We start from the raw sequence: 27,701 nt of genomic DNA, 5'->3' as shown, positions 1-27,701 counted from the left end.
GCCTGGGGGAATTTTAACCTGCTGAGCTGTTGGCTCAATATGAATCAACTCAAAACAGGTATCATTCAAATGTTTTTTTTTATTTTTTATTCTGCATATTGTATGTTTATTTAGAAACAGTTTTCTGACAGTCGAAATGAAAGAACTGTGACATAAATCCTTGAGTTAGATGTTTTCCTTGAAGCTAGGAGGAATGCCTTCAAAAGGCAAGATCTAAGTCCTCTGTTATGTTCAACAATAAAAAGTTGCAATGCTGTGCTTGTGACTGAAGAGAGGACCTAATGGGATTGCTCCCTTATCCATTAAATTGTTTATGAATAAAATGCAGAAGTAAAGCAAAAACCATCAGCAAAACAGTAGTTAAATAAAAAAGAAGACTCCGTTCTTTGCAACTACTTTGCTGCTGCTTTTTGAATCCGCTACTTGAACTCCTCGCTAAGTTTTCTTTCAGGGCTTTTCCAACTCTGTCATTGTCTGCTCAAACAATCGCTGCAGGCTGGGGGATTGTAACACTTACATAAGATACAAGGATAGTTCAGCAAGTCTTCCAGCTCTTGATTCATTGCCTTTCCCCTGGTCATTGTTCTTTCTGTAAGGGATCCAAATACTGTAGCAACTTGTGGCTTTTGCCGGATGCAACATCTGCTCTGGCATCTGTTGTTAGCAGCGACTGTTTCATCACCCCTAACCAGAGAGCACGCTGAGTAATTTAAACATCATGTTGATTTTTTTGATGATTGTCAGAGATGATTAAATTTATGCTCCGCAATAGTGCTGATGACAGATTTGTTAGACTTCTATGGCTGAGCTGCACCTGATGCCTCGCTTCAGGACTGGTGGTAAACGACTTTGTGTAGCTTCATTCAGCACAGAGAGTAGCACACTGTTCGCGGTGCCGTGGAAGAATTTCAACAACACTCGCATGTCTGACTGGTGATTGGATTCATATGCACGCTGAAAAACACCTTGTGCGCAGTTAACAGGAAAGCTTTAATGCCGAAGCTGTCGTACTCTGTTAAAATCTTTTTGCAAATTTTTCGTTCTGTAGTTTTAGCAGTCTCTTCTAAACAGGCTTTATTTATTTATTTATTTATTTATTCCCACCTGCATGTCCCCTATTTAGTGTTTTTTTTTTTTTAATCTTTTAACCACAAATACTAATGATCTTTGTGTGATCTGTGAAAATTCACACAAAGACTTATGTTGCTACGCTTTTATCTCTATTTGACAATAACCTGGCCAGGTAGCTACTAACAGTCTACATCCAACTTTAGCCAAAAAATAACCTTGTACATGTGTGACATCAAATTATCACAGATTTCAGTTTTGTTCAGGTGCTGCAACATCGAAGATACTTTACTGTGGAATAACACTTTGCAGTACATGCACTGCAGTATGTTCTCTTTTCGGTTTAGTTTAAATGGTCAAGCTCCGACATTTGGCCGTTTCTTTTGTTTTCTGGGCGCTTCTTTGGGGTACTCTTCATCTCCCTTTACAGCTAAAAGGAGCAGCTGGCATAGAAGCATTATCAGTGTAGGCTTTACCAGAAGCGATGTTGTGCAACACAAATAACCTTCCAGCTAGATCACAGTGAGCGGAATAGTGTGACAGTATTTATTATTAACAGTAACAAAGCTTTGAAACAAATAATTTGCCCCAAGGATTATTTTGTAATCGAGGACCCAAATTATTTGAGGAATTGTTTGTAATCAACTGAATAACTCAGCTTGCAAGCTTGTATTCTCGCTTTAACGCTACAATAAGCGTATTAATGTAAATATAAAAAGCTTTTAAAGCCTCAGGAAAATCGCCTGGAGTGTGAAGGCGATAACTATTAGAGTCTGAAGGCCTTAAGTGGTTGCAAAGTGCAATTATTATTATCATGGCATTTTCCAATACTGTGGAAAGGAGGATGGTGTGATCTATCTATCTATCTATCTATCTATCTATCTATCTATCTATCTATCTATCTATCTATCTATCTATCTATCTATCTATCTATCTATCTATCTATCTATCTATCTATCTTTCTATCTAGTAATTTATGCTTTATAATTTATGCCATATTACTGCTTTGGTTGAGGTCTATTTCTCCTGAATATTGCTGTGTTCCCCTTCCTAAATATTTATTTTCTTTATTCTTTTTTTCCCATATAGTGATCTCTATTTTTACTTCAGATCATGTCTTGTCATATCCTGTTCAGTTCAGTCCCCTGTATTTATTTGAAATGAATGAAAAAGAATAACATTTGAAGAGGTTCACCTGAATGTTTTATATTTTAAATAATAATCCGGCCACACCTCTTTAACCACTCATATATTCAGCTCCATCTATTATGCTGGCAAACATAAAACAGCACCAAATTATTAGTCACTGTGAAAATGCCCTACTTGCTGTCTGTATTACTTTAAAAAAGAAAAAGAAAAGTCGGTCACAATCTCCAGCAAAAAAAAAAAAAAAAAAAAAAAAGATATGTTTGCCAGCCTAATTAGTCTTTTGGGAATGCACTGCAAACGTTTCTTTTCTTCACCTGTTTGAGAAAAATCTGAACTTATGAGCACAGTTTATCTCGAAACAGACCGGTTCCAAGCTGCTAAAAATAAGTTGGTGATAAATGAGTTCTCAGTAACGCATCACAATAAACCCCTGAGGAAAGAAATATTTCAGCTTGTTTGCAGCAACATGATGAAACTTATGAGGTTAACTATAAAGTAATTACCAGTTTAATTAGTGATTATGAGCTTTTTAACTTCAGGTTTTCTGCAGAAACAGATTTATTCAACACCTATGACATCAGCGATTAATCTATTGAAAAGAAACTGCAGCCATGTGACGCTGTAAAGGTGGAACAAAAGTACAAATACTCCTTTTTTGAAAGGTTTTATTCATTTCATATAATACTGACACATGTACTCAATAGCAGTTAACAGGCGTTTTTTTAAAAACACAGATATTAAAATTATTAGAGCATCAATTTATTTCTAGCCCCATTAATTTCATTCATTCCATACTTTCTCTTTTGCTGTTTTTTTTTTATATGTTTACATGTTTCAATATACCATAACATCTAGTTTGTATTAGTCTAACCTCGCCTCTGTAAAAATAAAAAGCAGAAAAAAGACAAACTGCATTTAAAAAAATGGCATGTGGTAAGCCACAACCCGCTCATGGTAAAATATTGTTACAGTGTAGAAAAAGAAAAGAATAAACAAGAAAAAAAAAAGAGATCAAGGATTATTTTTTGACAGCATTAAGCAGGTTGTATGTGGCACACGTAAATTTGAATATGTCACCAATACTACATGAGGCAAGTATTATGGATTAATAGCCATTTTTTGTGACGCTTTGTACTTAAGGGCTCTGTTAAAAGGATTCTTTATTGTTTTTCCAACAATGTATGGGGAGTACAACTTGTCCAGAAACGTCAGATAAGCAACAGGAGCTTCTGGAAAGATGATCTGACCGTTATCTAACTATGTTTAAGTCATAGAACTTGTTCATTTTTTCGTAGCATGAAAGGATTGTGGGTAACATAGTCCTTTGCTGTAGATGATCCAGGAAAGTCAACCATGTCTAACGCGACGGCAAGCAGTGTTAGTCCCGTTTCTCCAGCCACTAGTTCCCAGCTGTCCTTGGAAAGATTAAGCAATTGCTGGTTCCACATAGAAATCCATCTGAGTGCACATCCTCAAAGGTTGACGAGTTCATTGTGCTGAGTAAATAACTTTGCCGGTTTCTATTCTTTTTGACTTGAGATGAGCAGGACTATCGGGTTACCTACAGCAGGGGGAAAAACAAGATGGAGGTTAAAATCACAATCAGCAGAATTCCTGAAAACCTGAATAACACGTGAAGATAAACATCTGCAGATGGCGTCACCTGCACTGATGTTCGACATGTTGCAACTCAAGGAGAGTGGCACAATATTTGACATCATCCTATTAGATTCTGGATTGGTGGTAAACTAAAATGGTTTCATTATCAATTAAGGGCTGTTAGAATGAAGAGAAATCCTCTCCTCGTATAGAACAAGTGGGCAACAGTGACTTAAATCTTTACACAATTAAATCATATCTGTTTCTAAGCTGAAAAAAAAAAATACACCCCAGTAAAGGTTGGCGGTTTCATCCTCCAGAAGAGAGTCAAACATTTCCACTGTTGACACATTGTTCACTCAGTATGAGCGACTGCTGCAAAGTGATCTGGACAACTAACTGAGTTAGTCTAAGAATAAACTGGTGTTCAAGTTATTAAAACTCATGCCTCTATGTCATTGATTTGATAATTTATTTCTGAATTAAAATACTCTTAGCATACAGCAAATGGAAAAAAAATACTTAAATTTACCACTTAAAACGACCAGTTTCTTTGATTTTACTTGTTATAGATATATGTTTGAGTAAAATGAACATTATTATTTTGTTTTATGAACTACTGACAGCATGAGTATTTATTCGCAGAAAATGAGAAATGCTCAAAATAACGAAAAAGATGCAATTCTTTCAGACCTCACATAATGTAAAGAAAACAAGTTCATATTCAATTAGAAACAATATTAATGTTTTAATGCAGGAAGAGTTTAGAAATTAATATTAGGTGGAATAACCAGGAGGTTTCCAATGGGGTTCAATGCAGTGGTCTCTTAATTTTTCCCAAAGCTGTATATAAAAAAACTACATCAAAAAAACAACAAAAAAACATAAATATTCATATATTTAGAGGAGTCATGACTGTAGTAAATCATGTGCACAAATGATGCTGTGAATTGTGAAAAACAGATCAAATCAATTTGTGAGTTTGACCCAGGTTTTCACCACTTGCTACGAACTACAACAAACCAACTTGCTCTCTTTACTTTTTGCAAAATTGTAAAATTATACTGCAGATGTTTTGCTTAATCCCTTTGTAAAGTTTGTTGCACAAAATGTGTCAGTTTTTTTGGGTTTTTAAAAACTGCCGATGATATTCACATGAGATGAGAGGACAAATTTTTTGCCACTCATGCAAAAGCTTGTGGCATGAAATGTCATACCTCATTAATAACCTCAAATAATCTACGATGACTGCGGTGAACAGGGATTGTTGGTGCAGCACTGATACTATAGCTTGTATAGTCTGCGTCTTTTGGCAAGAAACTAAACATGACGCAGCCTGAGTTATAGCAGCCGGCCCAAGCTACCTCACTTTCAACACCTGGCCGTCTGCCACATCATTACGTCTATTTGTTGAGACGGCTGCCCTGATCACTCTGTCTCCTTATCTCATCTGACCATCTGTCCATTTTCTTGCTTCGTACTTTCACTTTTGGTCCATTTCACGCAATTTGTTGCCAAACAAACACAGGCCACTGTGCTGGAGCAAGTAATAGACCATCTCTGTGAGGATATGAAAACTGCGTCTCTGTTTTGAGTTGCCCAGGCCCCAAGACCCCCTCACACCCTGCGGTCTCAACACATGCTGCTCCCCTTTTCCTGCTTCTTGAGGGAGTCTCTCTTTTGTTCTGTCATCTAACAACGAGGCAGCTCACAAAGTGCAAGGACTTGCCTTTTTTGAGAGATCTCAGAGTCTGGCTTCCTCTGAGATGACAAATGAAAGTATTCTTCTGCTCTACATGGCTTCAGGCCACCTTTCCTGGGTCCATCGCCATTGCCTTGAGGCATCCACCCTGCACCTGATCAAAGAGTCTGCAGGAGTTTGTTGTCATGCCAGTTCACTGTGCAAGTACAATGCAGCATTTCTCTGCCTGCTATGTTTTACTGCGCAAAGTCATAACTCCTTTAGATGGTCATTCATTGCCTTTAAAAAACATGTCCGTTTCTGAGCCCTATAATAAAAAAAGCACATTTAGGTAGCTAGTGCTTACTTTTCAAAGCATAAAGAAGGTCCCTGTCTGTCATTTAATTAATTTATTTTTTTACCATCTTTTCTCTTGGCTGCATTTTAAAATCTTTTGTCCCTTACAATACGAGATGTTACATCTGTAACTGCTACATTTCACACACTTTTTAAATTTCTATCACTTCAAACTGCAACGACTTTTAAAAGTATGTGAGATGGAATTTGTATTACTTCAATTAAAAACAAGTCGTTGTTTCTTACACAAAATTCTTCTGAACACAAAGCATAACTCACAACCGCAATAAGCTAAATGCTGGATGAAGTTTTAAAAGGTAAGATGAAAATAAGGTCTTATCAGTGTGCAAATAAGCAGTGAGGATTCACCTGGTTATAACATCAATCTAAATCAAGTTACACTACAGCACTTTAACATTTATCTGTCTCCAAACATTATGGGACCTGTTCTAATTGTAAATTTAACTGTTAAATTTGACAGCCAATATATCTCTGACAAAAACTGTTTGTTGTGCCATTAGATCAGGGGACACATGATGAAAGAAGTCCAGCTGTAGAGGCTGTATCTGCAGCCCAAGGTTGAATTCCTCATGTGAAAGTTGTGGTATAATTTCTTTATATTTTAGTGATGGAGTGTGCCTGACCTCCATCACTCAGATGAGTTTGAAACTGCATATTTTCCTCTCTGAGCCTGCAGCATTTTAAACTTTACAAGAGCAGCTTAATGAACTTTAAGTTAAAAGTTCTATTTGGGTAGCAGATTCTAGGGTTATTTCCAACTACTACGAGGGTAATTAGAAGAAAAAAAAAACTGGGTAACACGTTATTTGACGGGGTGTGAATAAGACTGACGTGACACTGTCATAAACACGACAACATCTGTCATGAACATGAAGGAGTCTTCATGAATGTCTACGACTGTTGTCACGAAGTGTCATTCGGTAAATAATGACACTTTTAGTGAGAGTGTCATTTCTGGAGCACTTTCGATGCTCTAAAAGTTGCATCGAAAGTCCATTACAAGTCCCAACTTTGCATTAAAGTGTAATTTTTTTTAGAAAATAATGTCAGTCTTATTCACACCCCATCAAATAAAGTGTTACCAAATATTCTTCTTCATAATTTGATAGTTGGAGGGTCTAAGACAGGATTGCCCAATACGTCGATCGCGGAAGGTTTTGAGTCGATCTCGGCAGATGACAATCTGAACGCCGCCAGGACGCTGAGACCAGCACTTCCTCTTCTGACGGGCTTATCAAAAATATTCACTAAGATCCTAAACGTTTGTAGCTTCATTAAAAAAGAATAATTATTTTTAAAAAATCAACAAAACGTGTTAAAATTAATAATCTCAGTAATTATTGTTTGAACAAGGTGTTGCGCAATTCAGTGCGTTTCGGTCCCATTAACAAAAAAAAATAAAGGTAAAAAAAAGCGACTCAAATACCGACTGACGAGCAGAGCAGGAGTTTAAATTAGCTACTCAACCACCGCTGTGTTCATGAGAGGCTTATTAATAGTCGAGAAATAAATATCAAGCCTGGAAACCTGATATTGTAACGGACTGAATGTTGTGTTTTTAACATAATCTCTGCTCGGCTTGCGGGCGCAGGCGGTTGCCACGGCAACAGGTGTGCTTAAACTACAAAGAGACAGAAAGTAAGAAGGTAGGAGTGGTTTTGATTTGATCGTCTGTTCGGGTTGTTTTACCTTTGTTTACCTTTGCTGTGGCTCATCACACCCGCTGTAGTTTCTGAACTTTCAATAAATGACAAACTTGGACTAATTACCTCGTTCGTTTGTGAGCATACGTCACAACAAACATCAAATAGGACAAATATATTTCATTAAGTTTTAACAAATTCTACCGTGATAATTATGTGAAATTAAATTAATTATATCCCGACTTCAGAATATTTGCCTTTAGCTTTTCTGGGCTCTTTGGTTCCTCCTATCAGTCTGTAGTTTCTCATATTGAGGTCATCAACCCAAAGTTCAGATCTACCATGACTGACCGACACCTGCTGGCCTCAGGTTTGCAACCAGCTTCTGACTGAGAAACCAGTAACCTGCTCCCAGTGTCAGAATCTCACTGAGGAAGAAACTGGATTAGGTTTTCTGTCACTTTATTATTTCTGCTATAACTTATGTATATTTGCATATAAAATAAGTCAATAGAATTTAATTTGTAATTTTTATGTCTTTGTGTCATGAGGTAGATCTCAGGCGGCTGGTGAGAGAAAAAGTAGATCTTGCACTCAAAAAGTTTGGGCACTCCTGGTCTAAGACAACTGACCTGGCTGTCCCATCCATTGGTGTCCAGGCACCAAATTGTACAAACCAACCTCCACTGTCCACATGCATCATTGGTCGGTTTACCACTGATGCATTTTCTTTTCAAAGATACTGACCACTACAGTCCCGAATCATCACACAAGAGTTGCAGTGTTGGAGAATCAGTCCTCTAGCCATCCTAATTTAATTTCTGTTAAACTCCCTAAAATTGTCACGCTGGTCCATTTTTCCTGGTTCTAACACTTAACGTTGAGGACAAAATGTTCACTTACTGTCTAATATAGTCTTAATCAATTCACCTGGTGACAGAGTTGTTCCTTATTGCTATGGACATATTCTCAGGTTAGATGTCTCTGAGATATCATGAATTATTTTAGCCATTTACTTTTTTGTCACCTGTTTCTTTTCAAAAATGTGTGATTTCATGCTTTGGATTACATTTTCACAAGAGTTAATTATTTGCCAGGTCTTATATTCCCGTTCTGGCTGGAGAGACTAATGGTTTTATTATTTTGCCAAAAAGAGCGGGGGGAGGGGATTACGTTCTGCGACATTTTTTGATTTGTTTGTTTGTCTGTGTTGTTTTGCACACCCTTGCCTTGCAATCTGAGACACCTTTGTGGTTTGGTAATGTGGCCATGTCTGCTCGTTCATCCATATGATATTATTTGGCATCGATCGAGCTGTCTCCTGTCTCCTCCTCCTACCCTCCTCCTCTCCACCTTTTCTTTGCCCCCGGCCAGGGACGCAGGGACAAACACAGAGAGTTATTTCCCCATTTCTGCAGGGTTTTGAATAATGCTGTAAGCCTGCCATTGCCACTTATCTTTTCTTCACTTGTTATTTTACTCTCATTTGTCTTCAGGTTCCTTTTTTTTTTTTTTTTTTTATTCCCCTTTTGCATTCTCCTCTGTCTTTCATTTGTGTACCATCGTCAATTTCAATTTACGAGCAGGTCTTAATAGGACTATAAGAGATCGTTCGATGCTATTGATCTGGATGCCAGCACATCTTGACCTCACCATACAAAAGCAAAGCAAAGGAGAAAGTAAAAATAATAATAATAATAATAATAATAATAATAATAATAATAATAAAATCACTGTTTTTATCATCGGGCAAACACAACAGCTAACACTCTCAAATAAAGGAGACACAAATACAAAAGAATACATCACAGATCATTGATCAAAGAGCTGAATTCAGGAGACTGCAAATATTTGTGCTCTTTCAGGCAATGACGGCATCAACAATAAAGCAATGCCTGGTTTGGTTTTGATCTTGCACACCTTGGGGCGGACAGAACTGAATTTAGAGAAAATTAAGCAACTGAAAAATGCCCTTCATAAAGCCAGAAATTACATCTGTTTTATATCTGGTCAATAGATATTTGTCGCTTTTTGATATATGTAAATATTCTTACCACATAAACTGTTCTGCATTTTGCTAATTTAAGCTTACGGTGTACTTGAGTTGGATCTGATCTCATAGTTTAGCCTAAATTAGAAATGGTGGGGAAAATAATAAAAAAATAAAAATCTGAATTGTGCGACGTGCATTCTTCTTTGCTAAAAAAAATGCCTAAGCTCAGTCAGACTTTATAAAGAATGTCTATGAACATTAAGTTTCAAGTCTTACCACAAATTCTCTACATTTAGGTCTGGAATTTGGCTGGGCACTTCTAATGAAATGTAATTTGATCAAAACCATTCCACTGAAACTTAGGATGCTTGTTCTGCCTAAAGGTTTAGTTTGACCTTGTGGCAAACAGCAAATGGCACTTTCAATAACTATTTCTGAAGGCAATTGGTTGCACTGGATATTATTTCTTTTATCTATAAAAAAGATAAAAGAAATGGAAAATAAACACTTATAAGATTTAGGTTTGTGAAAAGATTTGAAGCCTATGTTTCATTTTCTTTGCACTACACAGTTTTGTGTTAGCATTGGTTTTTGTCTGCATTAAAATAACAGCAAAATATATTGAAGTTAGTAGCTGTGATATATCAAAAATATAAAAAAGGGTATGAAAACATTTTACAAAAGTGCACACATTCCCTCTAGCTCCGTGATACTATTTAACTTGTCAAGTTTGTTCATCTTGCGCTCACTGGAACGTCAAGTTGAAATCCGAGAAATCGAGTGATCATAAACAAAAGGAAGGCTGCTGATGTGGAGAAACTTCTTTTGAGTGACATTATTTCCTTTGCTGGATGAAAAGTTGACATAGGAAATAAAAGTATGACGTCCCATCATGTGGTGCCCAAATCTCCCGAGTGTTTTGGCGAAAGTCAGGACTGGAAAGAGCGAGCAGATTATGCATCTCAAGCTCTTCCCATCACTCAGTTTTGCCCAAAGAGACGCATCCCCGGCTGCTCTTTTCTGACCACGCCTTCGATCAATTATTTAGGCAGAAAACAAAGGTCTGCACACGGCCATTAATAATGGAGGCCGACAAAGGCACCGAGAAGGATGGAGGTTAGAAACAGAAGCGCGAAGTTATAGGAGGCGAGCCTCACACACATTTCCTTCCTACGACAGAAGAAGGCTGCAGGAGGTGGATCTGGTCAAGCCGCTGAAACGGGGGAAAGGGGTGCAGACGGACGCTGGCGAACATGTGTTCACGCAGACACGCAAAAACAGACAGAAATTAGACCTAGAAAGGGCTTGCACACACACAAAACGTATCATGGAAACACCATTCCGGGACGTTCTGTGCTGTTGTGTATCCAACATGACAAGTTCTTTTTGCGTCGAGTCAGATGGCGTGCCAGCGCGGCGGCGGGGAGGAGCGGGGGGGGGGCTAGAAGGCAAGTGAGAACGAGGGGATCTGCGATTTTCATGTTCAGCAAGTGTGTTTGATGCCCTATTCTTGATGAGCTTATTACTTTTTTTCTTAAAAATATCTAATGCTGGAGCAAAATGGAAAAAGTAGACAAAAAATGAAAAGAGAGATTCTGGAATAAAAGAGGAGGAAGCGGTGAAGGCGTGGGAGAACAGGAACATGCTCGAAATAGATGTGTAAAAGAGTGAAAATACAGGAAAAAAAAGCAGGTGTTTATTTGAGGAAGAACACCCACCTTTGTGGTCTTGACTTTGTTGCCCGTGCTGCAGCTCCATCCCGTGAGGTCCGGTAGAACCTTGCACTCCTCACCTTCCATACACGGCTGCATCTGACACCACCACTTTTGGGCTACAATGGAGGCTGAAAGAAGAGAGAGGTGTGGAAAGTCTCAGAGGTTTTGTTTCTCGGTCATGTGGCTTTCATGCGCATTTTTACTTTTCTCTCTCTGTTTTTTTTTTTTTTTTTCTTTTGACAGTGCATTTGTGAATTTTGACACAACACTCTCCTGAGCCCTGCTTCCTTACAATCTTCACAAAAGTAAAAGTGTTTCTAAACAAAATAAAAAAAAAAAAACTTGCAATCCAACACAGCAAGTTGAATTTAAGCATATTCAAGAGTTTGGGTTGATAAGATAAACACTTGGTGGCTCATTCTTTATTGATTAGAATAAAATTTTGCAGTCAAAAGTGCCGCAAATGAACCAGCTCAAATGAGAAGCACTGCACATGAAAAATGTAGTCTTTGTGATTGTTTCTTATACTAATTAAAGACATTTTCTAGCACTTTGATCAAGAAAGACAAATCCGATGTGTCTTTTATCGTTTGGTATAATTTATTCCCTTTTCCCCCAGCATGTCGGGACACAAGTGGCAGCGTTGACATTTTCAGAGTAAAAAACCTTCATTGATTGCATTCTATGCAGTTTTTTATTCTAGTTATAGTTAAAAAAATTTTTATACATATATTGCAGTTTTATTCTTGACTAGTCTTAAGAAAAAAAAAATCCAGGGACAAGAAGATCAAAAGTTGCACTTTTGATCTTCTTGTTGAGACCAAAGTGAAAACCTTGAGAATCACAACATTATCTACAACACTTTTATCTCAATGAAAGCTCAACCAAAATCATGGAAAGTATCTGGTGAAGCTGGAAGTGCTTCACCAGATACTTTATTGAGGTCAATTGTGTTGTGAAAATACAGTAAATAACTTCTAAGTGTAAAAACAAACATGCAGGAATTACAAAGTGGCTACCTGTTAATCACAGAAATTACACATTTGAAAAATGTTTTTGGACATTCTTCACTCATTCACTTTTAGGAATCCTAACTACTATTATTAGATCTATTGGTGGTTTTTAAAGAAGTAAGTGTGTTTCCTAGGTGTTTTGTGCAACTGGAAAGTTTTCCAAGGTGCATCCACTTTGTTGTTTACTGTCTGGAAAGCAGAGACTGGCCCCTCCAACCCTCAGTGGAGTAAAGTAGGCATAGCTAATGGATTAGTGGTGATGTGAAGAAAGTGCTTCTCTGAGAGCACATCAGCATTCAAACATGTTGGAAAAAAAAATCTTACTAAGCTGCAGTTCACTCTTTGTTTTTAGCGATCTTTAAAAAAGAAAAATTACTAGATATGTGTTTTGGATGGACAGATAGATGGGTGTTTTATAAACAGCACTATATGCCACAATTTCGGAATTTCCATCCGTCCATTATCTCCAGCGGGGGTCGGCTCGCGGAGGCAGCAGCCTAAGCAGAGTGATTTTCTTCACCGCAGCTCCTTTGGGGGGGAATCCCAAGTCATTTCCAGGCCAGCCGAGAAACATATTCCCTCCAGCATATCCTGGAAGATCCAGGAGCGTCTCCTCTTTGTGGGACATTCCAGGATTCATCCTAAGCAGATGCCACCTCAACTTGATTTCTCTCGACGTGGAGCTTTGAACATTTGAAAGTCGTCAGAAGTTGGTGTCAAAAAGGTTTAGAAAAAGAATCCAAACATGTCTACAGGATGCGGGTCTCCTGCATCATAAAGGCTTTCTTCTTTTAATGTGGTAGCAATGTAGCAATATCTTGTTGCCAGTTAATGTTGTTAAGCTATGAAGAAATTTCTTTGTAAGAAATTTTATTTTATTCTTCTGCTGCCTCAACAGTGACAAGCTTGTCCCTTTTATTTTTTTTTGGCTTGGCTGAAACATTTCCTTAAAAATGCTCCTTCAACAAACGAGTGCTCTCCTGACATAACAGAAGTTCTGCCTGGTCCTGCATTTGTGACAAAATGCTGACTTTGCAGGACTAACCTGCCAGTGGCAAAAAAAAAAAAGGAAAAAAAAAGTGCTTTATTTCAGTCTACATTTTGACATCATTCTGCTACAATAGGAAAAATACCAATTTTCAGTATAGAAAATAATTTATAAAGTTTATATCGCCGATTTTTGTTTTATTTAAACACTTAAATGGCAGATTGTTAAGATCAGTCTGGTCCTGGCCCTTTGGGAGGATATTATGTCCATTACTCATTGTAGGTATGATTAATAGGAATACCATTTCTCGTGGTTTATATTAAACATCAGATTACAGATAAAACTATTTAGAACTGAAACATGTTAAAATATTTAAACATTTACATTAATCATTCAAACATTATACAACCAGTCTCTAAAACATTGGCCTCAATAGAACCAACATCAGTCAGATCAGAAATCACCTAAGTCTCTCTCTCTGATTAACTTAAATCTATTTTTTATTATTTCAAATTTCAGAAACTATGATACATTCTATTTTAAAAAAAAATCTGCTATTGGCACTTATTACTGCTTCTTATGTTAGATCTGTCATTGTAAAGAGATTTTTTGTGTTGGTAAAGAGCAATTTGTGATTTATCAATTATGCAAGGCGGTCTGACATTTAGATGTAGCAGTAATATTTGCCAGCCTGCTCTCGGAGACTCATCTCAGCAACTCCAGCGAGGAGCCGCAGGAGCCACAAGACCAAAGAGAGTCTTGGGAGAAGAGAAGAACCAAAAACTTCTACAACAGGTTTCTTATCAAAGACAGATTATTCCTCTCTGGCCGCCTGGTGAGGGCCACACTGCAATCAGACTGAACACCGGCGTGACATTTTTTCCTGGCCGGATTAGGGCTGCATAGTCGACCTTCACAACATTCCACATTGTGTTTTTCAGGTTTTGCACCTTTGTTGCAAAAAGTAGCTTAATTAAATGTAGAAAAAGATAAACAAACAAACATCTGTACTCTGCGGACATGATTCGCAGGCATCACGTCAGAGTTTAGTGTGCAGTATCGAGTATTGCTGAGAAAAGCTCATACTCTCAAATCATTCATTAAAGTTGATCAATTCACATTTCCTCAGAGGAGTTTAATTGTATTTTGTATGACTGCAGAAAATTCATATGCAGAGAACACATATTTGACAGCAAAAGGAACAAAAAACTCGAGGGACGGTATGAAAAGAACCCAGGCTGGAGTAAACACAATTTATTTTCAAGTGCCAACAATGTTTCCTGCTGGATCTCACAAACCAAACAGGGTTAATAAGGTCGACAGACTGACGATGGGTCCAGTAGAACCAGTTAGCATCGCGGTCCAGGAAACCATGCCTGACTGTTTCAGTCTAAGTGTCCGTGTTTCTTTCTTTCTTAGTTCTTTTTTTTTTTTTCTGCATGGCTCTGGTATGAAAACTTTGGTGAATTCCTGTACCCTAAATTCTAAAGTCTTTTTATCCTCTGGTCTTGTTTTGTTTGTAGTTCTGGAGTTGGGAAATAGGACCAACATTCCCGGCTATTTATGAAAGAGAGGACTTCTTTTTTTTATTTTAATATTTTATTTTTTATGTTGAAAAGTTAAATGTGGAACATCTAAAACCATTTACTACAGGCTACAGGAAGAAACGTCACAATAGTCCATATCTTCTGTCACTTCTATCACTTTGCAATAATGTACAACTATTTTCCTAACTCGATTCAACTTTTACTTGTGCCAAATAAGAACAATAAAAAAAGTTTAATAAAGACTGGGAGCTGTGTCACAAGAAAAACAAAAACACAGTTACATAAATTACGCGGCTCAAGTTCCAGAAAGCAATACCGAACACTAAAGTGGCACTAACTCCTCTGTAGCTTTACTGCCAACGCACACATGGGATGCATAAATAGACTGCTGCTAATGCAGGGTAAATGTCAGGCAGCACTGTATACATTACTTCAGTATTTCTCCCAGAGTCACACTGCGAGCACAGCCTCTGTGCAGCGCAGTGAAATAACAAAACGGCAGCTCTGCTCCAACGTCAGACCCAGAAAGTGGGGGGGGGGGGGGGAAACCCCTGTAAAAACCATAAATGGTATTTTTCTTCAGCACTCCTCAAATCATGTGTTCGTCAGGCACACAGAATTCGCAGATTCATTAGAGTATGCACGAACCTCACCCGTTCAGCACAACTTACCATCAACACAGGAGGGCATCGCCCGAGTGGTGCCGGCAACCTGGCCGGGGAAACAGGAGCATTTGACAGTCTGAGATCTCTCCTCAATCTTGTTCTTGTTGCAACAGCGGTGGGCAGCAATTACCTCACATGTTCCTGCCTTTACGTGCACTGTGAGGGGGAAAAAAGAAAAAAAAAAAAAGAAAAAAAAGGAAATTGTGAAAATGAGCTCTTTCCCTTCCACCTTTTAGCATCCCGTAGTTATTAGGATAAAAATGCATGTGGATGGAAAGTTGGACTCAATCAACTGCCTCTATTATACTGAATAATGATATACATTTGCCAGGTTGAAAAAGTCGACAACTGAGTCAGTCCAGCACAAACCATTATCTCAGTTAATACACACAAATATGGCAATATATTTGCTTCCTGAGCGGCAACCAGGGTTTCAGTTTGTGAAGTCATGGCAAAAGCATAGATGAAGTCTTTTGCAGCTCTGCAACATGCATGCAACATCTACCAACATTTACACAGGATTACAATGCTTTGTTTTAGTGTCGCTCTTACATCTTTGCAGTACAAACACAGGTCGGATGTGAAAAGCCTCTTTACAGCTTTTGCGGCTGCCAATTTCTGTTTATATTTACGCGCACACACATTTCAAACAGGCTGGCATGTGCTTAATTAACAACCAGACCAGCCCTGAGCACAGACGTCCCTCGAGTCAGGCACGAGAGAGGGGAACAAAGAAAGGCACTCTATATTTGAAGATTTGTGATGTCAACATATGGCCCTTTCATATGAGCCTTTCATCAAATACATGAAAATGTCAAGGACAAACAATAAGGCCTGTCAGGAAGTCTGTGTTTAAGTATGCAGTGTGTGTGTGTGCCTTTACAATTGTTGCACAGGCTATGTAGCCTGTGCAACAATTTGCACAGGCTGAGTCTCGTGTTCAGACGGGCTTGGCTTTGTATTTGTATGACAGTTAACATCTATCTTCAGTCTTGCTACTGTGAAAGTTCTAGCTATATGTAAGTTTTGACTTTTTCAAACAGTGGTTGGAAGTCACCGTCATTTCCATTACAAAGTGCGTGCCCACGTTAGGACAAAGGGTGCATGCTGCAGTGGAAACTAAAACAAAGAAACAAATCCCCGTTTCTGTCTGAATAGTATTGAACTGCAAAACATCCTCAGCTGAAAGAACCCCATATGAATATGTCAAGCAGGCTAGCAAAGATTTGAAAAGTTTCCTAATTTGAACTGGTAATGGGGCAAAAGGGAAAGTAGCAGGAACGGCAAAATCCAGTCCAATTAAAGTCACAGTGGAAAGCTGTCTGTGACTGAATCTCACCCACAGTGTGTCGGCCTGACATTGTTCTGTTAGATTTCCCCTTTTGTTCCAAAGGCACCATGGCCAAGAGATGTATCTGTCCATGTGGATATCGATTCCAGCCAACACTTTGAAAGATAAAATAAAACTCTGACAGCAATTGAATATATGTGTGTGTATATATATATATGAAATTCCAAGCAAAAATTTAGTATTTATTTGCAGAAAATGAGAAATGGTCAAAATAACGATGAAGTGCTTTCAGACCTCAAATAATATAAAGGAAACAAGTTCATATTCGTTTAGAAACAACAATATTAATGTTTTAACTACAGGTTAGTAAAGATCCATCCGGAAGAATCGGATCGTTCCTGAATGCTATATTACTATATTGCACTTTGGTCACAGCGTTGTCCCATATTTGCAACACCTCAGTCAACACCTCCACACAATAATTCAGCGTATGAGTGACAACTTTTTTTCATCTTAGATGCAACATGTGTCTCAGTCAGTACAGCTAGCTTTGCTAGCATCACGTCGCTAAAAGTTGGACGAAGTCCCCACAGTCTGTGAAAGCGAAGCGCTGCTTATTTTACATGTCACCATATCTTATGATTTATGCAGCGCTATAACTGACGATTAGACAGACATCTCCTCCCGCTCAGAGGAAATCACTGCGCATGTCTTGGAGCTCCGCGGGCGAGTAAAGGGGGAGGCGATGGGTGAAAACAGACACGTAAGTCACGTTATTGCTTGGATTTTACGGCGCTACCTTTAGTCCCTGAACGTCACATTTTAAAGGACAAAAAGCGCAGTGCGACTTGAATGTAACGAGTAACGCGACAGTTTTGTAGAAATGTAGTGAAGTAGAAAGTACAGATACTTACTGTAAGATGTTGTGGAGTAAAAGTAGAAAGTATCCATTATTAAATCTACTTAAGTAAAGTACAGATACACGAAAATTGTACTTAAGTACAGTAATGAAGTACTTGTACTTCGTTACTTCCCACCACTGGTAGAAGGACACACTTTTAGGAGACACAGAGTAGGAGAGTGTGCTAGTCTATGTTCTTTCCTAAATGAGCTTGACAGCAGTATTTGCATTTAACACAGCTCGAAAAAATCAACACACACGGTGAAAACACCTTAATCGAGCCTCCCACAGACATACATATAGCCAAACCATTTTTAGGCTGAGCACCTGCAGTAGTAATTGACTGAGTATTAGCACGAGCAGCAGCACGCTGAGCTCAGCAGGAGGAGGGCAGTAATGGAGAGGTGGGGATGGGGGTTTTACTAGACGAATGATTTGATTACACATATTAGGGTTAATAGATGGCAGAATTTTCTTTCCAATATGGGCCATATGGTAAATTAACAGCGCACTAAAGTTCCTTGACACAATGGCTGAGTGATTATTTTGGCACTTCTTTGCACAAGGAAGTTAAACAGTCTTTCAGAGTGGCAGAAAGGATGTAACTACAGTAGGCTGGAGAAAAATCAACGCATGCGACGGACAGACCGCATAGCCGAGAATTTAACCAGATCACGTCTTGAATTCAGATAACAGTACTAATCACTGTAAGATTGTGTCCAAAAACCAGATTTCAGCGGACATGTTGAAAATAACAGCTATGAGACTAAAACCCTGTTTCTTGTGATTCTTGCGAACACTTTATCAATTTCTTGCCTCCTCTCTGCTACGTCGCTTTCCTGCTACACCCTTTTTGTTTTACCTCATCCTCCTGTTATTTCGAAAATGACCCCTCTTTTCTCTCTCAGTTAATGCAGGACCCCATTTTTTTTTTTCCTCTGCTCTCGGCTGGGTGCAAAGCAGCTCAGCATGGCAGCAAACTATTATCCTCAATCAGAGTCCCTAAAATCTGAGACTTTTTACACTTTCTATAATGGCTCCTCTTATTCCGTACTGTGAGTATCTCTCTTCTTCTCTTAGTTTGATCCTAGTTTTTCTTCTTGGCACGATCGCTTGTTATCCGTGCCTCTCTTAACACAGCAGTGGCTGTTAACCCCATTTACTAAAGATGACATGAAGCTGACAGACTGACAGATGGACACATCGACTGAACAACCAAGAGGGAGTGAATGAGTGTGTGTGAGTCTCTCTGTGTGTAATAAATCACTTGATCCCAGCAGGGTGCTCTTTCAAATGCCACCCCTGCCACTGAGGGCCTTTCTCTTACTTGCACACAGATAAATTTAAATACATGTAACTGTGAAGCAAGTAGATGGAAAACTGGATGCCTACGGGAAAAAGAAAACAAAAAAATTGGACTAAAAATATTTTCAGTGATCGCTTCTTTCTTATTTCCAACTTCTATCTAATAATGAAATTGTTTTATAAGAATACCGTTATTAAAGTCTTGCTTCTTTGCTCCAAGAAAAAGTTTTCTTTGTAATCTTTTAAAGTGGTCATGATCAATCAGACTTTGGCATGTTTTTTTTACTTATCTATGGAAATTCTTGTAGGAGATTATTTCTAGAGAAACTCAAAAATATCTACCGTAGAGCAAGAATATATGGAAGTCAATCTTAAGCTTTATATTCACTTTGGAAGTAGGTAAAAAAAAAACATTTTATGGAAATTGTCATTTACTGCTCTGAACAAAACTGTAAAAGCAAAATACATAGAGAAAAGTCATAAGTGTACTCTAAAATGCCAGACATAAATTTTGACCAAGACTACTTGCAAATGTTGGTGCCCACAGTCTGATTGAAAAAAAAGAAGAGATGACTCAAGACTTTTGCACAATTCTGAATGTTCCTATTTTCCTTTTGTATAAATGTTATTATTTGACATTTATACTACAATAATGTTTTGTTACTGCCCCTTTAATTCTTTCAAGAATGAGAACATGCTTATTCTTAGCAGACATGCTCATGTCTGTTCAGTCCATCTGTTCTAACTAGACACAGTCACTACCTTTCGATACTTGGGTTATCGCTGAGGTTTCTCACAGAGATTCTGGGAACCAACATTTCTGCCTCAGGATTGTAACTCTTAATTGGGATGATCTAACCTTGAACGTAGAGGAGTGCTCTGTCCTTATCTATATCGTACATCCCAAAGTTCCTGCAGGGTGAAAATACAACGAGTCTCACATAAATCTGGCTTTCACTGGAAGAGGCAAAGTAAATAATTTTTTGTAGGTCATACAAAGAATAAAAGAAGCTCTTTTGTAAAACTCCACTTGCATCATGTAAGTTGGTAAGCCAAAAGGCAGCTGCTCACTCCGTTGGATAATAATACAGTCTTACTCTTTTACCTTTTCTTGTTATGGTATAGTTATTGTGTTGTCACGTTTTAATGGTTCTGATAGGAAGAGTCTTGTTTAAGCTCAAATGTCTCACAGGAATAATGAAAATACCTTCTTAAAGGTTGTTATAAATCTTCTTTTTTGAAAGAGTTCAGCGTGGTATGGTCCTGTTTTGATCCTACTAACACACGCGCAGTCGTTTTGAGGGGGAATTGGGTATAGGGACGGAACGTGGGTCTCTGCAGGTACCAAGGGAAAGGGCCCGGCGTGGGGGCCACCCCTTTTGGTGTGTTGTTGTTTGTGTGGCCTATGACTCTTGGGGATGTGTTGAACCAACTATAGGTAGACGTCACTAAGCAGGGCTCCTTCCTGACCTTCCTCTGGCCTACTCATACGCTCACCCTCTCACAAACATACACACACATTGATTCACCCATACACAAATAATCCAAGTTTTTGAAGGTCATACAAATGCAGGTTACTACTATTCCACCAATGTAACAAGTCTACTTGCCAGAGGCACACGATCAGGATTTCATCTTTACATCTTTTTTGAAGAGCAAAACTGCTGTGGGACAATGCCAGCCAAAAAACCCAACACGGTGTGACTAAAATGCCAAGACAGATCACGTGAAAAAAGGAAAAGTGGACAAAAAACTAATAACTCTAAATAAAACCAGTTAAAAATTATGCATATTTTTTGATTTACATATATGTTGTCTAAAACAGTGTTTTTCAACCACTGTTCCGCGGCTCACTAGTGTGCCGTGAGTGATCGTCAGGTGTGCCGTGGAAATTATTCAATTTCACCTATGGTACCGTATTTTCCGGACTATAAGCTGCTACTTTTTTCCTAAACTTTGAACCATGCGGTGCGGCTTTTCTGTGTATTTTTCTTCAACCACCAGGGGGCTCTCTAGCAGGAAGTGAATCATTAGAAGTCAAAATTGTAAATCAAAGAAGAACGCGTTAATTTTCATTTAGAACAACCACGTGCTAGCAGCAGACACGACGGAGAAATGTTTTCAAACTCATATGATGCAGCTTTTAAGTTGAGGGCTGTCGAGCTGCCACTACAGGAGAGAAATAGAGCCGCTGCACTTAAGCTCAGCGTGAACGAAACCATGGTTAGTCATTGTCTCTCTTCAATTTCTGCCAGAAAATCAGCTGTTTTATCCAAACATGAACAGGTTTCACACTAGGTCGGTAAAATATACAGATATTGACATTTTCTACATGCAAATCTTCATATTGTAACAGTGAAATCTTTCCCAAATAAGCTAATCTAATAATATAATCTTATAATAATATAATCTTTCAGAATAAGAATTATTTTTCTGTATTCCAGCTATAAGAATGCTTGTGGATTAGTTTGTAAAACACTAAAGTTTAATACAACTTCTTTAAATTTAAGACCACATTGTTGTGGCCCTGTTCAGGTGTATTTTTGAAGTGGACATGTTACGTGCAATTTGAAATAAGAAATGTAAAATGTGATTAAAAATACATTTTTGTGTTTATTTTATTCCTATTCAAGACACTTTGATAAGAATGGCTATATATGTAACATAGGCGGATACAGAGTATCTTTCTTTACATTTTTGGTTGGTGGTGTGCCTCGAGATTTTTTCAGTTAAAACAGTGTACCTTGGCTCAAAAAAGGTTGAAAAACACTGGTCTAAAATGTCCTGCTGACGTAGTGGAATTACCTTTGCCTTTGGTATATTGTTCGTCCACAATTAATACAATTGGGAACATTCAGCCCTCTCTTAAATTAAGCACTGATGGATGTGGAAAAGAATAATGGGAGCTATGAGCAATAGCAGGGAGTGAGATTTGGCTCTCATTGTGTACGGAAGGATTAGAAGGGGAATGTAATCCTTCAAGTAGAGATTTTTCACCAATACAATTCAAAAGAAGTAGTATATTGTCATGTACAAATATTTAACTGTCACAGAAGCCAATGCAGTGTCCTGTTTTGTGAAATTTGAAGCATTACCTTTGCCATCAATCTCAATCTTCAAATAAAAATGAACAACGAACAAACCTATTAAGGAATATCACTGCTACAAAAAATGACTCTAATCAGCAGTTTTGTGCAATATGAGGAATAATTTTAAGTGACAATGTAGAGTTCACTCAACAGGTAAAAGTAAATAATGTAAACGTTGAAAATAATTGACTTGCTTAGATTTTTTTATTTTTCACTTTTTGACCTCTTTCTGTTCTGCCATGGATGTATGTGGCCCGTCGTCCTTCTGTAAATAACTGACACAGAAATTACTACAAGTGAAACTACTCTAAACACCACAGTTGTTTAGGCACAGTCCACATTTCACTGGTATAAATATTTAAGCATTTTCTTAAGCAGGATAGAGGTATATTCGTAGAGAAAATTAGTACAGAGTGCATGCCAAGTTAATTGGATTACAATGTACATTTTCCAGTGGATGTATGTGTGCCCATCATGAACTGTGTGTGTGCTAATTAGATTACATTGGCCTCTGAGATGGCACCATCATAAACAGAGAAAATTAAAATTCTGTTTTAGAGTCAGCCAAGAAAATGAGCGTGGAGAAGACAGGGGGGAAAGCCCATGTGTCCACTTCCCTTTTCTGTCCTCTGTGTTGTGTTGGTTTCCATTGACTGCAGTATCTGAAAGCTTTCTGCTTAAGCTGAACTCCAGCCCCCATATCTACTACTATGTGCTACTATGTACAGTGGTCATTCTTAAAAGATTATGAGAGGTGCATAACAAGCCCAAATGCAAAAAAATATTTCACAATATAATTATCATTCAATTTAATCTGTTGCTAAGACTGCAAAATTTTAGCAATCTTAGCAACAGATTGCTAAGTTTCTTGTGTCCAAGAAGATAAGTATTATTTAATCAGAGATTATGTTTTAAAAACAATAATATTACTTGTTATTCATTTGGCGTGAAGAGATTAGTGTTATTTTTTTTTTCTGGTAACGAACTGCCACGAAGTATAAATAGATTTTAACTTGAATGTCTGTTTTATAATATATTTACCACCAATGACAAAAAAAACAACACATTTTCACTTTTCTGCAAAATTCACCAGTTCTTAAGTAGTATAAAATAAGAATCATGTCAAAAGAGCATAGGAAATCTTATGTTTTTTGAACAATAATTTGTTGTTTATCTGTTGCTAAGGGATGAGTGCATTTTCTGGTAACCAAGTGCCACGAAGTAAACATCTGACTTTTACTTTTGCAAAATTTACCAACTGTTAATTTCTTATGTCTAAGCAGATAAGCAGTACTTCAAGAGAGATTATGTTTTATAAACTATAATATAGCTTGTTATTAATTTGGTCTTAAGAGATGAGCATTTTTGAGGGGCAGGGGGGCGGGGGGGTTCTGGTAACGAAGTATAAATCAGATTTTTACTTTTGTGTTGAATGTATATTACAATAAGAATATGTTTACCACCAATGACAATAAAAAAACAACACATTTTAATTTTTCTGCAAAATTCATCAACTGCACAATTCTTAAGTATGTAAGAGAAGTATCATATGTTTTTTTAACAATAACAATATTTGTCGTTAATTTTTTGCTAAGTGATGAGCGCGTGTTCTGGTAACCAAGTGCCAAGGAGCAAACATCTGACTTTTACTTTTGCAAAAGTAACAATTACAAGACAGTAACTTTACCACAGACATTAACAGGCAGTGTCCTCCATTACTGCACTAACCACGTTAGCACTAGCCTTTTCCCTAAAATAAGCTTTTTAGCTATTTTATTTTTATTTATTAATCATTTTTAGCATACTGAATGGAGGATGTCAATGTAAGATAACATGCTAGTGACACGCACATGCCACTGGCTCCATTTAGGATAACATTGGCATTTTGGCCAATTTTAGCTTATAAACTAATTTTAATATACTGAATATATTAGCTGTGTCCGAATTCAAGGTCTGCGTCCTTCGAAGGACGGATTTGAAGGCTGGTTATGTCATAGCGTAGCAACAAGGCCTGTCGAATTCGAAGACTCCTTCAAATGCGTCCTTCAAATGCAAGCTTCTTTTGTGTATCCTTCATTGCTTGCTCTGAAAAACTTTATTCCTTTCACGATTCAAATATTTCCTCTCTCTGTTTCTCTATGTGCCAGGAACATTCTAGAGAAGATGGGTCTCCAGGACATAGTAACACCGTCTCAGACCAAAAAAAAAATGGGATAACCTTAAAAAGATATATAAACTGTAATATTTTATTGTCACAATTAATTGAAAATAAATCTAATAAGATTTTAGTGTATTACTGTATTTGTCAAATACTGTTTTCTCATTTATTTTTTAGGACTGCAAATATCCTGGCTCAGGAGAAGGGAGTGAAAGGGAAACCCACTGCTGATACCTGGCCTTGGTTTGTCCAGATGCACGAGGTGTTAGGACAGAGGCCTTCTATAAGTCATTTGTCCTAATTCAGATGAGGCTTCAGGGCCTCATCTGGTAAAAAGGTGGTGTTATTAAAAGAGGCCAGAAGAGGCGAAGCAAAAACTTGGAGCTTCTTGAACTGATAAAAGAAGATATGCGATTACAAAGAGAAGCCGAAGATAGAAGGGCTCAGGAGAGCAAGGAGAGATGTGATCAATTATCTATTTTGCAAAAAAAATGCTGAGAAATAATTATTTTAAAAATAAAGTTCTTGAACACATTTCCAGATTATGAATTTGTCTTTTAATAAACAAATTCATATGATTTACAATGTAGATCCATAAAAATGGTTTCAGTTTGAATTTTAATAACAGGTACTATCACTTCCAACTCTTCTTGACGGCAATAATGAGTTCGTTGAACTGCTGGTGTGAAGTCAGCTTTAATGAAAGTCTTTAAAGTTGTTCTTGTTACAACTCCATTTTCTTATTGACGCCAACACCACCGTCGAACTAAAAAACAACAAACTTAAATGAGACGGTGTCATGAACACAATAGCGACATAAAAAATGATATAAGACATATAAACATAACTCGCTGGCTGACCCTTCTTTTTTTCAAATCAAACTTTATTTATACAAGGTAAGTACAAACAAGAAAGGCAAATACAACAGTGCAACTCTGTAGAAGGCAGATTTCAAAATGGAAATACAAAGATGGCTGAAGAGAAAAATAACATATAATAAAGGACTTCTTAAAGTTAAATTACTTTTGTACAGCTACTTGCTGATGTCATGGCACGTGCATCCTTTCTCTGGTGCCCCAGCAAACATGATTCAACGTCCTACATAGACCTTTCAAAATAAGAGTCATAACAAAAATGTGCATAGTACAAAATAAAACATGTAAACTAAAACTATGGCAGTAAAAGGTGCAAACAATCAAAATTAAATTGCATACAGTTTGGTTCATTTCACTTTATGAAACATATTAAGTAATGCATATCAATGAAAGTTATTTACACTGAAAACTGCAGAATCAGTGATCTATTTTTGGAAAACTTTTGACAAAAAAGAAAACGAAGCAAAACAAAAAACCCCATAAAAACAGGAAGTCTTTGGCAGTGTGCCTAAATCTGTTACAGCAAGATCAGAGACATGTGACTTTTCTTCTACTGGATGGCAAGCGAAGCATCACACAGGCTGGCCTGCAGAGGGTTGTGACGCTGTCATCCACTGTCCACTCCAGCCTCCAAGTGGGTTTACAGGGCTGGCTCAATCGACGACTGCTGCATCACTACATTGTAAACACAGTGATCCAAAATTACGTAATGGTTCACATGAAATTAGTATTACAATGTCATGCTGGTAATACTTTGGTGCAGAGAGGTTTATATATACAGTATATTAAAAATAATTATATTTACTCGCCTGCAAGTAGTCACGGTCTGGTGGAATCTCCTCCAGAACAGACACCTCGGCAGAAAGTTGGTCCCGCCAGAGAGCACCACTGACTGCCTCCAAACCAGCCCCCCCTCATCCTCTTCCACACCTTCTGCCTCATCCTCCGGTGCCATGACATCACCGGCCCCGAGGCAGATGTTGTGAAGGGTGGCACATGCTGTTAGGACCTGAAAACAGTGAGAGAATCAATATATATATTGTAGTGGCCTTTTGTATGGCATGAGGGGGAATGGTTGTTGGAGACATGGGTACCCTCCATCTGCAGGTCCTCTTGGGTTTTTGGGAGGTGGATGACCTGGTGGTGGATGTCAACCACCTCCTCTGTAACTACACTGCAAAAAGTCCCCTTTCAAAAACAAGAAAAAAAGTACAAAAATAGGGTCTAATTTTCTTAAAATAAGAAAAATTATCTGCCAACAGAACAAGAAAATTTATCTTGTCAAGATTTTCTAAAACAAGAAAAAATATCTAACCAAGATAAACCTACAAATATCTTAAAATTAGTGTATTTGTACTTAAAACAAGTCAATTTTACTAAAACAGAGTATATGAGATTTATTTTCTTAATACACAGAACATTTTTCTTAAAATAAGAAAATTTTAGATATCTTTTTTTTGCAAATATTATTTTTTCTTGAAACCAGTATAGTTATACTAAAAACTAGATTACATTTCTTGATACAAATGCTTAATGTTTTATGTACGTTTTCACATGGCAAAAGTCCAAGAATTTACCAACATACTAAATATATCTACTTAAAATAAAAATACAACTTTAATTCATTTTAACTGCTTTATTATAGAAGTTGCACATAAATAAAACAATGCAATTTCTTTATTCTAGGTTGGTATGGTCATTTTGTAGTGTAAAATGACCATTGCAGTAACAACATTTTCAACATTTACTCAGTAATGAATTTTTTCCACTCATTTATCGCTTTTTTGTATGACGTTGTCATGTCTTTGTCATTAATTTTGTCCATGAGGACTTCTGTCTGTACAATCGACAGAAGAGTGGAGATGCATTTTAGATATGTGAAATGGAAAGTATAATAGCATGCCATAATGTATAATAAAGAGGAACAAATGTCCTCCTTTGTCCATATATGGACAATGTCATGGACAGTGGACTGAGGCATCCAAAACACTCTGGACACCACTCTGTAGGATGTGCCACTTGCCAACCAGAATAGAAAAACGAAGGTCTCAATAGTAGCACCCCATCCGTGTTGCCGATCTTGATTGAGCAGATTAAGCAGCACTGCCGAAGACTGCCTGCTCAAATGAAAGTCGGGCTTGGTGTCCTCATTACGAAAAAACTGGTCCAGGATATGCTGAGGTTAACCCTGCAGTCCAGGGATCTGGTCTAGGTAAGGAGAGTGAAGAAAAGAAAATATATTTCTTTTAAATTGAAGTACTTCTTCTAATTGTAAGTGATCAAAGCAAGTAAAACACTACATGAGGTTAAAAAAAAATGAACAAAGAAATGTTAAAAAATTAAAAGCTGTTTAGTTTAAATGACTAAAAAAAGTGTATATTTCACTTGAATGTAGAAATAAGGTTATTATACACCCGTTAACAATAACTTTTAACGTTATAAGTTTAATGTTAATAAACCGTTCATTTTATTAGCTACACAATGTACAGGCTATGAATAGAAAAAAATAAATTTATTTTACCTGAACGTTTTCTTTCAACCGGAGATATAAAACATACCTGCGCCGGCGAAACAAGACCACTAACTGTTCAAATATTATGCAGGTGGACAGAAAACAGTAGACCACATCGCTTCAGTTCAGTG

The 27,701-nt window shown here is 37.5% G+C and overlaps 1 protein-coding gene across 1 annotated transcript in view; it reads right to left on the bottom strand.

Moving 5' to 3' along the window:
* Positions 1 to 2,865: 2,865 nt before the first annotated feature.
* The window catches only part of LOC106915228 (chemokine-like protein TAFA-2), a 96,499-nt gene continuing 71,663 nt past the window's right edge, over positions 2,866 to 27,701 (bottom strand). The window contains exons 3-5 of the mRNA XM_088007353.1: positions 15,446 to 15,595; positions 11,230 to 11,354; positions 2,866 to 3,778 (exon numbers count right to left, since the gene is read on the bottom strand). Coding sequence (XP_087863479.1) covers positions 3,767 to 3,778; positions 11,230 to 11,354; positions 15,446 to 15,595 — 287 coding nt within the window. The 3' untranslated portion in view covers positions 2,866 to 3,766. The remainder of the gene's footprint in view (positions 3,779 to 11,229; positions 11,355 to 15,445; positions 15,596 to 27,701) is intronic.

The sequence above is a fragment of the Poecilia mexicana genome, unplaced genomic scaffold, assembly GCF_051168715.1.
Source record: "Poecilia mexicana isolate PSO_F unplaced genomic scaffold, ASM5116871v1 scaffold_7, whole genome shotgun sequence".
In the NCBI taxonomy this organism is placed as follows: domain Eukaryota; kingdom Metazoa; phylum Chordata; class Actinopteri; order Cyprinodontiformes; family Poeciliidae; genus Poecilia; species Poecilia mexicana.
This window is presented reverse-complemented; position numbering and strand designations above follow the sequence as displayed.